This window comes from Manis javanica, chromosome 7, assembly GCF_040802235.1.
Source record: "Manis javanica isolate MJ-LG chromosome 7, MJ_LKY, whole genome shotgun sequence".
Classification (NCBI taxonomy): domain Eukaryota; kingdom Metazoa; phylum Chordata; class Mammalia; order Pholidota; family Manidae; genus Manis; species Manis javanica.
The window spans coordinates 31,257,459-31,268,996 of NC_133162.1; the positions used below are offsets into that span (position 1 = coordinate 31,257,459).

Genomic DNA, 11,538 nt, shown 5'->3' on the forward strand with positions numbered 1-11,538 from the left:
CTTCCAATTTCGGACCCCTCACTGTATGCTCTCACAGCACAGTCCCACTTTCTCTTCACCTGGGATTCCCCAGACACAGAGCTCACACTATTGGATGAGAATCACATGCGTTTCTTATAGAGTTAATGTAAGTGTATTTGTGAATGACGAGTTATATGAAGGAAGACTCTGCTTTAGATTTAAACTTCCAATCCCTGCTCATTAAACAATGAGCAAACAAAACAATTACAATAAAGCACACGCACACGCACACATCAAACAAGCGGAATCTCTTCAGCCATCCACACAGTTCTGCTCAGAGCTCAGTATTGCTTGTCACTGGTTCCCACAAGGTAAGCACAGACATTCAAAGTCAGCGTGCTGAAACTTAGACTGTAATTTGACACCATCACAGTAGTTTAATTTAATAAAAGCATTGGTCTGCACAAAGTTTGTGAAAACTGACCCTTCACCACAAATCAGAAACATTGTCTGGAGAAGAATCTCTGTCCTGGCGCTGGCTAGATGGCCCATTTTCTCATGTTGCCTGAGTTTGGCTGATGCTTTTCTCATGGCTGCCTGCATCCGGACTGCAATGTCCTTCCTGTGCTGGGCTTTACAGACCATTCACAGCCCATATGGATTTGTTCACTTACAGTTCTGAGCCCTTGGCAGCAATAGCACTAAGGAGTGTGTCCTGCCGACAGTTTCTTACTGTTGCATTGTGGCAGCTATTTGTCTACTTTCTGCTCTGAGTATTCCAGTATTGAAAATATAAATAATACTAGACTCTTACTATGTACCAGACACTATGGTAGGTACATTTCATATATTACCTCATTTAATTGTCAATAACACTGTGAGACGTATTATCACCTCCATCTAAAAATGATAAAAGAGCCTTGGAGACACTGAAAATTCACCCAGCTAATAACTGGTGAAACATGGATTTGATCTTAGTTCTATTTACTCTGAAGCCTGTATGCTGGAATAAACAAGCTACCCCTCTGTGACTTGGTGCTTATTCCATGGCTGCGGGAAGAGCTGCTACTTTTTGCAGAAGGAAATGCCTTTGGACGGGTACCTCAATAATAAAAGACCCTGGTTCTCCCAAAGGGCAGAAAGAGAGCTGCGATAATGCTTCCTGTATAACACTATTAGATACATTGTCCCTGCTGCTGCCACATAGAATTTGTTTTGGTGTCATGTCCAATATCATACAGACTACAATAAGACTACGAGACATGCAGAACTGTTCCAGAAAAGTCTGCAAGATGGAGATGCCACAGGGAGGCTGTCAGGCTCTCCCAGGCCTGGTTTTGCCTAAACCTAGGAGGGAGGCAGGTGTGCTGAGGTGGAGCCCTGGACTCATCTTCCAAATTCAGGCCCCTCACCATCCACTCTTACCACCCCTGCTCCTCCATAGTCTCTCTTCGCCTTGACTATCTTTGGACACAGCCCTTCTAACAGAGACATCATGAATGCCTAGGGAAATGAGGGAGGGGGTGTGTAAGACAATCAACAAACAATAGAACATACAGGCAGCTACAGCAGAAAACGACTAGAGAGAAATACTTCACACTGTTAGAAAAAATAATAACCCCCCCCCCCCACACACACACTTACTTACATATTCTTACTCCTCATGAGAGTTTCAAGAGGTGGGCAATATAATTTTAGACGAGAAAACCAAGGCTTGAAGGTTACACGAAGCCGGGATTCAAACCCAGCTGTGCATGACTCAAGCAACCTCTTAACGTTCTACTAGACTGTGGTTAGACCCCTGAGTGAGGTTTTGTTTGTTTAAGAATTGTTGTATATTTTCCCATTTTCTGTCATGACCCATCTATCCTCACTTTTCTAATTAGGGGGGGAAATACACACAAATGTCATTCTTAAGGGCAAAAAACCCAGGGCTGGGGCTAAGATGGTGTCTGCCTTGCCCCCAAGGCCAGGGCTTTCTCCTTATGATAAAAGGTGACAGGCTCAGGCAACAGCCCCCAACGTCTTCCAAAACCCCCGAGACCCTGCTGAGGAGGCTGGTCCTGAAAGAGAAGGGGAGTCAGTTCTTTAAGTGCACCGAGTGCCTTGGCTATGACCTGTTAATAATGTCCGGGACTAGGTCTGGGATGACTTGAAGCAATTATAGCAATTCTGATCTAGGATTTGTCCCTCAGCTTCCCACAGGGAAGAAGATACAGGGTCTCCTCTTCCAACTAATGCTGAACTGAAAAGTGCTTGGCTTGGTCCTTAGTGTCCCTGAAGGCAGGGACACATTATAATCTACCTGGTTATAATGTGGATTATAATCATGCCTGGTGTCCAGCACACAGCCAGTTTCATAGTAATGGTCAATAGATAGCCATTGGTAGAATGAATTAAATGGATTAATCAATAGCTCTAAAGGAATGTTCCTTAAACTCTAATGTCTCCCGGAGACACCCAGGACGCTGGGTTAAAATTCAGATGTCTGAGCCTATTACCAGAGATTCAGACTCAATAAACCTCTCCTAGAGCCCAGGAATATGCATTCTGACAAGCTCTGGTGGTGATTCTGATGTAGTCAGTCAGTTCTAGTTATCTAATAGTGCCTCACAATTATCCCAAAGTGTAATAGCTTAAAAAAAGGCAACAATTTTATTATACCTTGGAATTTTGTGGGTCAGGAATTCAGGCAGCTTGGCTGGGTGATACTTCTGTTCGGTACTGCACTGAGGGAGTACTTATGTGCCATATGGCACCACAACTCTAGCATCTTGGTGAGGATGTCTGGGAGGCTGGGTTCAGCCACATCAACACAGCGTCTCTCAGAGAGGACTCAGACTGCTTCCGTGAAGATCTGGGATCCAGGGAACAGCAGAAGCCTAAGGGCCTTTCACCACCCAGGATCAAGTCACTTAGTGTCACTCTATTGGTTGAAGCAAGTCACAAGCCCTTTCAGATGCAAGGGAGGGAAAAACAGTCCCTGCCTCTCCGTGTGGAGAGCCGTATTTTAAAACCAACCCACGGCCAAGAACTCTACTATAAAGATCTCTCGTAAACTTACCCATACTGGACTTTGGGCTCCGCTGCAGCACTGTTCCCAGTGCCGCCATCACTGCTCTACAGTCTCATGAGATAAGTTTAGTAGGTACACAATTGAACATTTAAAAAGCATGTGTGCTTGTTTATACTTACATATTAAAATTGCATATATCAGAACCATGGCTTTTATGGGTTTCATGTTTTTTATATTATTCCTAAGAACAAGGCTAAATTGTTTTTAACAGTTCAATTTAGGGATAATGAAAGGAAACACATTAAGTGTATAATAACATATGTGGTAAAAGATACTATAAGAATCAGGAATGTGGTTACTCAGATGTCCGGAAAGGCCTGAATTAGGGAATTAACTCACAGATCTCGCCTCTGAATTTTTTTTCCCTGATACCTGTATCCTTGTTCTTTTTTTTCCTAGTTGGTCCTTCCTCTTAATTAGAAAAACTCTCCATGAAGAAAGGGGCAGCCACCCTTCTCAGCCTGGAGACAGACTGACGCGTGTTTTGACGTCTCAGTCCTCAAGTATCATCACCTGCCTTTGTCTTTAAGACTATTTTCTTCCCCAGGAGAGGTCATTCCTGATTCTTGCCATCTGATGTTGGACTTGTTTTCTAAATAATGACTTTAAATAATAATTTACAGTTAAATTGAGCTGTTTACTGTTTAAGAACCTTCCTGCCAATTTCCCTTGGCAACTGATCTGTTTCAGAATCCCTGAAACAAAAACAGAAGCAGCTCTATTTGGTTTCCAGCCCTTATATACTGAAGACAGAGGGTCTTGCTTTGATTTTTCAGCCCACTTTAAATGGGACTGTGAACATTTTTCATTTAAAGTCCACAAATTTTGAAATGTAAAGTAATTGTGATGCTGGGGTTCTTGTTCATGGAGTCGAAGTGAACTTTGCAAACACTCAAGGGAAGAGAGCAAGACAGAGACTTTTATTTAGAGGTAAAGCAAGAGGACAGAGCTCCTGGCCCATGCCAGGAGGGGACAAGAGAGCCCCGGTGTGGTGCATTGTCTAGGGGTTTTATAGGCGGTTGAGAGACAAAGGACTAGGGATGCACACCTGCTAAGTGGTCCTAAAATGTTTTATCTTTGAAGAGACATTAAGTTTCTTATTAGTCTTCCTGGTTATTTACAGGAAATTTACTGCTCTGATTTCCTCCCAGGATAGCAGCTTCCTGGTCTGGGAGCATAGCACTCAAGACTGCCTGCTTTGCTCCCAAGGTGGGCTGAGTTATTGTCTGTTTGTTAAAGAGTATGTTAAGAAAGTTACTTTTTAACAAATTGGGTTTTAAAAATGCAATCTTATTTTCAAGATGGAATCCTTCCTGTTTGTTTTGGGCTTGGTTGTTAAATTGCCCAGGTGGCAAATCACTTGACTAGGGCTGGAGGAAGAAAAGCAGCACCTGGGTAAAGTCAGAAAAATAAACTGGGCCCCCCAGCAGGCCAAAGCAAATCTCACGATTATCTTGCTTTGTATTTTTCTGGAGGCTCTCACCCTACTCTGTCTAAGCCCATGGTCCCTGTCTCAATTTGAAATGTGAATATAAAGAGCAGGACTACATGGTATACTCTTAAATTTATTTTAAAAATGGTCTTTATTATTTTACTGATTATAAAAGATACTGGTACATTGTAGATAAAGTATTTATGCTACAAACATTAATCTTGGTAATCACAAGTCCGTTTTGGTTTCATCTTCATCTGATAAATCATCCTTTGAGAAAATATTTCCTAAGCCTATTATGTATTAAAAAAACTGTCAAACGTTTGAGACTGAGGTCTACCGGATGCCCTTGCAAAGCCAGGGAGGTCTAACTGGATGAGATAAGAAGTGGGAGAGCCGGTGGCCAGCCCTACACCATGGAATCCAGAGGGGAGTTCTCTCCTCTAGGAGGGCTTCCAAGGGTCTTGGATCTTAGAGGCAGAGAGGTGTAGGGAGAAGGGATTCAAGGTCTGGGAGAAAAGGGTGAGAAAAAAAACATAAAGAGAAACCAGTGAGATGTGTTTAGACACTGGAGCTGGAAGGGGTCTAGAAAGAGGCTAGTTCAACACCATATTTTCTAGAACAGGTAACTAATCTTTTTCATCTTGTGTTCAGTTTATTTTGCAAATAATAACTTTTAATATTTTATTTTAGACCACAAATTTAAAGTAATAGAACACTGTCAAAGATAAACAAGGCTGGACACTAGGTAAAGCGGTAAGGATACAGTTTATTTAGTAATCCCTACTGCAATAGAGAAGAGGGTCCAGCATGAACGGGGTTCAACTTCAGGGAGAGAGAAGGCAGGAGACCTTTCAAAGGCTGGTATGCACTGAGGGAGAGGCGCTGTGCGGCCCTGGGGAATTGGTCCATGTGACCAGGCCACCTGGACTTGCTAACTGGTGCTTATTCAGGGGAGGCAGTGGTGCAAATCAGAGCTAGGTGCCCACTACAGTCAGGCCCTTACCCTCCCACAGAGACCGGGAGTCAATTACATTATGCAATGTAGGCCTTTGAAAGAGCTGGTTCTCAGGTCCTTGCAAAGACAGTTCTGGGTGTTCAGAAGATTTACATCTCAAAGAAGCAGAGAAAGGATTTATAATTGCATGGTTTCTAAAATAACTGCTCTAGGCAGGGGCTCAGGGGCCTATCTGGCTATCTCCAGGTTTATCTGGAACAAACAGGAAATTCCCCTGGCAGCCCTGAGCTTTCTGAGGCAGACATTTTAAGGAGCACCATCCTAGGTACAGGGCCTTAAGCTGCTAGAAACCATGCTAGAGTTTGGTCAAGAAAAGAGTCTTTGTCAACAGTCAGGTGAAAAACCATGGATTTTACTTTCCCAAGTTTCCTTGGGACTTTGGGAGAAGCCACATTTCAAACGTTACTTAATAAATGGATGGAAAGTACTGGCAGGCAAATAACACAAAATAATAGAAGGCTGAAAGCAAAGGCTTGGGTAAGACAACACTAATTTTAAAAAGAAAGCAAAGGAAGATAATACATGCTTGGAAAATATCTTAGGCTAACTTTTTAATTCTAGCTGACAACTAAGATATGATTCCTGACTTCCCTGTCCAGTTGTAAACTCCTTGCTTGCAGAACTCACATCTTCTGTATTGCATCTTCAGAACCTGAAAAATATTATGCAGGGTAGAGTGGGCCCTAACAGAATCCTTTATTTGTAATTTTTTTAATGGAATATCTTGTTTTCACTGAAGACAATGCCTTCCAAAGGCACCCTTGTAGACAAGCTACTGAGGCCCAGGCAGGACAAAAGCATCATCTGGTGGCTTTCTACTGCTTGAACAGTGGAACTCACCAAGTGTTAAACTGTGAATGATGTAACCCTGTAGAGCAGTCCTTCCTAGCCTGCCTCTTTTTTCTTCAGCATTGATGATTGAGATTGGGACATAGGTAGTAGGCTAAGCTAGTATGTTCATAGAGGAGGATGGAAGACAGATGACCTTTTAAAATAGCTCAAAGTACTGGAACCAAGATGAAATGAGAGCATAAAAAGCACTAGATTCTGATCCTTCTCTGGCTTGTCCTAGATAATTCGAAGACGGTAAAGTTGCTCTAAAATTTAGTATGTTGGCCATGTAATAAAATTCAGTAACCTTTTCATGAAATGAAAAATGCAAAACTGCCTCAAAAGATTTGATATCTCCCCTGATTTACATTTTAAGAACCAGCTTCCTGTGGCACATTGAATAGCATACTTTTGCAATATTAAATTAATATAACATGTAATATTAATGAATCTCTATCAAATATAAGGATACAGTGCACATACAGTGCTAAATGAAACAGCTCCAGATAGTTCATTATATTCAGATACACCATTTCTAAGCTGTGTGTTTAGACCCAGGTAAACTACGAATCAGATTTTTCCTCAGATTTAATCCTCTTGTTGGCCAGATTTATGCTAGGAGCTATGGAGATTACTGCTTATTTTCAGAGTACATTTTTTTTCCTTAGCTCCTCTCTCTCTGAATCTTATATGGCAGAAAGGAGAGGTACAACTTTCACTGCTCAGAAGTATCCTTTCTTTTTAAAACCAACTTTATTTTCATTTTTTAAATACATGGTTATTATGAAAAATTTGGAGAATGCGAAGAATAAAAGCAGCCATAATGCCTCCATCCTACCCCTTTCCCCACAATATAAACACTTATAACATTTTGATAGGTTTCCTGCCTGTCTTTGTTCTGTTTGTTTAGATCATTTGACCTAGTTCATATTGTAGAGAAAGAACCTTAGGGTTTTGTTGTAAAGTTCAATGGATCCAGGTAATTAACAAGAAAACAATCACACTTTCCACTTGTATAACTGCTTTAATTTGTCAAAGCACATTGACATCCATCATCCCATTTGGTGATCACATTAGATAGACTAGACCATTTATTGGGAAACTGAGGCCAAAGAGGAGAGGGGGTCTTGCCCCAACCCCACGGCTGGGAAGGGTCAGAGACAGAATTTGAGGTCTCTAGATTTCCTCTCTTGGAATTTTCCCATACAACACTTTCTATTGTCCTTTCCCATTAAAGTTTGTATGTTATGTACAAAAATTCCGTTTGACAGCTAAGACTTCTACTTCCTGTGGTTTATTTTTGTACCATAGAACACATTTGCATTTAATGTGTCTTCTGAGCTGCCAGCCTGGGAACTTTACCACCATCACATGCACAACAGCAGCTTGTCACCATGCACCAGTTTCCTCTGTTGCCTGGACAGCTGGGTTTGGTCCCCGGCAACACGCATCTGGGGCATGGAGCTGCCTCTTTGGCTTCCTCGCCAAAAGAAGAAACTTGTCTCCTGTCTTCTCCCCAAGTATCTGCCTCAGCCACCACATATGTTGTAGTTGGACCTATAACTAAACTAGTCAACCCTTGGTGGAAGTATGGACATTTCAACAGAGAGCTTTCTCTGTGAGTGACACCCTGGCCATTGGGCTCTCACCTTCCTGCCTGGCTTTTGCCATATTTCTTCACCACAGAAAAATCACTGACATGTTTGCTAAGGCTTTTAATTTCTGCTTTTACAATTTCCTTTTTTGAATTACTGGATTTAGGCCTCTTTACCTATGTCATCTTCTTTCCCCTTAATCCCAACATTTTATAAGTCTGTAAAATTAGTCTTAACAATTAGATGAAATCTATAATTTCAAATGAGATAGGAGATTAAACATTTAAAAAAAGGGGGCAGAGATAGAGAAAGGAAACCACGTGAAGAGAAGTCAGACGGGAGAGAGACCATGAGAGACTCAGAAATTTCTGAGTGGGGAGTCTTGGTGAAAAAATTGAATGTTTTCTGTGACATTGACTCTTCATATGAATGAACAGTAATTGGGAAATTAGCATATCTGATTATTGACTTTTGACATATTTCTCTAGCAATTTGAAGTTGACTTCTTTTTTCAGCAGTAAATGCCTGTCAGTTTTATTTTTAAATATCAAAGACTATTTATTAAATAAAAATTTATTTTCGCATAGAATTCTTAGTTTTTCCTGAAAAAATTGTGGTCAATCTATTCCTTCAACAATCAAAAGCCCTCCAGTTGCATTAATCACCATTCTTGACTCATAGCAAGCCCCCTGGAAGTTCTGTTTGGAGCTATTTACATCAACATTTTAAAGCCATTTGTGTTTGGATTTTGCTTTGTTTCTTCTTCCATCTATTTGTGACCAGTGAATAGCTTATGTAACAGAAAAACAGCAAGGCTAGTTGCTGGGACATGAATGGTACTGTAAGTGAACCAGTCTAGATGGCCCAGGGGGACGCTTCACCTGCCTTCTTGTCTCTGGTCTCACCACTTTCAGCAAAATGCCTGTCATCCTGGACAGAGCTGTCCCTGAATCTTTAACCTGCATTCCTCTCTGCAAGCCATGCTTAGACTGCTCTGTGGAAAAGCATGATCAAGGCCACATTTAGGTGCCATGGTGAGGCAGCTACGGTCCTTCACCCTTGCCAGACAGAGACCTGGTCATATTAGCACAGCAAAATACCTTCATGAAAAGCCAAGCAACCAAACCATTTCTCTCAAAATAGCTGAACTTTTTTGACTGAACTGTGGTGTTTCGTTCAATTTGATCAGGAATGAAATTGAGTGGTTTCAGCATTAAATGTTCCAGTTAGGTTTCTGTTATCTCTAAATACCATGTCTCTTAAAGGTGAAAGGCAGTATCTTTTGGTACCAGGCCGTTTCAGTATACTGTTCTCAGTCACCTTATTTCCCTTCACTAATGGGCTCAAATGTGGTCTTTGATTTCAGACCTGGTCTCCCAGTAGGAACATCACCTCTTCCAAATGTGGCAAAGAACACAGGTTCCTTGGATTCCAAAGAAACCATCCGCAGAAGCCCTCCTGGTTCATAAAGTGAAGCCAGGAGTGTCCTACCTGAGCTCACTCTCAACCCTGAAGCCTTTCCTTCGGGCCAGCTCCATGAGGAAGGCTCTGCGGCTTCTCCCCATTTTCTTCTCCAAAATGAAGATGACCAAATCTTGGAACTTGACATCCTGAGAAGGGGAGGACATCGAGGCACCTGTCTGCCTGGGTCTCTTCTTCCTAGGGCTCAAGTCGGCCATTCGCAGAGGATCCATGGGGAGAGGCTGCTGCTTCTGGCAGTGGTATTGAGTGGTGTCTGCAGAAGTCAGGGAGAGCCTGCCCCTCCTTCATGAGAGCTCTGATGTCACTTCACCAGCCGACTCTGAAGCCAGTGTGAGGCTTCCTGGACCCTGCCCTGGTGATGGTTTCCTGCTGAAGAGTGATGGAAATTTTTTTTATCTCTGTTCAACTCATTTGTCCAATATGGAGATTACAACAGAAATGGTAAATTAACATTCACTTTCCTATGTATAATCTCATCAGATCCTCAGAATAATCTTGTGAGGCAGGTAGGGAAGCCTCACTGTTCCCATGTTACTCTTGTCTTTAATTTTTTATCCCTTCTTAATTCCCCTTGCATTCTCTTCCTTTTCTAGGCAGTCACTACAGTACATTGGGTTTCTGTAGTTTGCATCGGTGTTATACACTGAGTGGTTGTTTTGATTTTACATTAAGTGGCATTGTTATATTTCCCATTCTGAAGATCACTTTTTTTCACTCTCACATCCATCCATGCTGCTCAGTGTTCTCATCAGTTACCTCTAATTGCTCCATAGTATGTTGTGGTGGGCATTTTAACTATGCTGGTGTATTTTATAAGTGTAGAAACCAAGGCTCAGACAATTTATTCAAGATCTCAGAATAAAGGGCAGAACCAGTTCTTGAATTCAGATCTTTGGACTCCAAATGCTTTCTATTTCAGCTTTTTCAGTGGACTGAGGTTGTCTAGAAAATAGTCTATCATAATAACTCTAAAATTGATCTTTTGGGATGGAATAGGGGCACTCTTTAAGATGAGAATTACTACCATAAAGAGATATTTTCATAACTTTATGTGCAAAATAAAATTCATTTCTTTCATTGGTATACTTTATACATCTCATTTCCTGAGCATCTACTATGTGACCAAAGCATGCACCTACAAGCCTTAGCTGACTAGATCCTTGCACCACCACTGTCTGGTAGGTACTAGCATCCCCATCAGGTGAAACAACTTGCTCAAGGTCACAGAGTGGATGAGTGGTCACAAGAAGGATATGACTCAGCTGGACTTGAACTCAGATGTCTGCTTTTAAAACCTGTGATTTAATAACCAGGAAGGCTTCCTCTACATGTCTTCCCCAATAACAAATCAGAGCTCTGCTCACCTACTCTGCCATATTACATGAGACTTCTGCTACCTCTAAAATACATGAGCTCCTCCCCAGAACACCAGGGGGAGAGAAGTGGGACAGCTGCCTTACTGCATTTGCAAAGCTGTGTTGTTTAAGAGAGCAAGATCAAAAGTCTTCAGGTAGGGTGGTAGATTTACCCTAGAACTTGTACGGTAACAGATTTTAACTCTCTTTTTAGTAACTAGAACTGTCTAGAAATATAAAGGCTGTGCTGTGCAGTGGGATATTTCAGCTCATGGAAAGTGAAGAGTCCCCACCAGTAAGATGGCAAACTTCCGGCTTCTTTTCGGGGTCCTCGGTTCCTGCCGGCGCCACCTGAAGCCCAATCACCTCTAGACCCCCTCCCAATCCCAGCACCTAGCCAACAGCCACCAGCCCCGTAGAAGTAACACCACAATCACCCTATGCCCCATCCTATATAACCCAGTACCTTTCCCTAATAAAGCGGAACTTTCCGGTGAATTGCTGTTGTGTGTCGCTCCTTTCCTTTCATTGGTGCCGAAACCCGGGAGACGGGACACCCCAACTGGGCCCCGTCTTCCCCCAACACCAGCAGCAGCTTGCCCTCGTCCTCTTTTTCCGGCACTGGCTCATCACACTCACCACTCCTCTCTGGCCTTTAGGTAAGTCCCCCCCCTCCCGGGGTGGGCCACTCTTCCCTGAGCTATCGCAGTGCCATTGACCGTGATCGTCCGGCAAGGCCCTGACGCTCGGGGACGAGGAGGGAACGCTCCCCGCCTCAGGCCTTCACG

At 42.5% G+C, this 11,538-nt stretch overlaps 1 protein-coding gene across 4 annotated transcripts in view; it reads right to left on the bottom strand.

The window, feature by feature from the left end:
- Positions 1-9,745, bottom strand: part of DNTT (DNA nucleotidylexotransferase) — a 32,988-nt gene extending 23,243 nt beyond the window's left edge. For 2 of the 4 annotated variants that reach the window (XM_073240613.1, XM_073240612.1), the window contains exon 1: positions 9,405-9,745. In XM_073240613.1, the coding sequence (XP_073096714.1) occupies positions 9,405-9,607 (203 nt within the window). In that variant the 5' untranslated portion in view covers positions 9,608-9,745. The remainder of the gene's footprint in view (positions 1-9,404) is intronic. The other 2 variants (XM_073240611.1, XM_073240610.1) reach the window with 2 other exon arrangements.
- Positions 9,746-11,538: the final 1,793 nt, after the last annotated feature.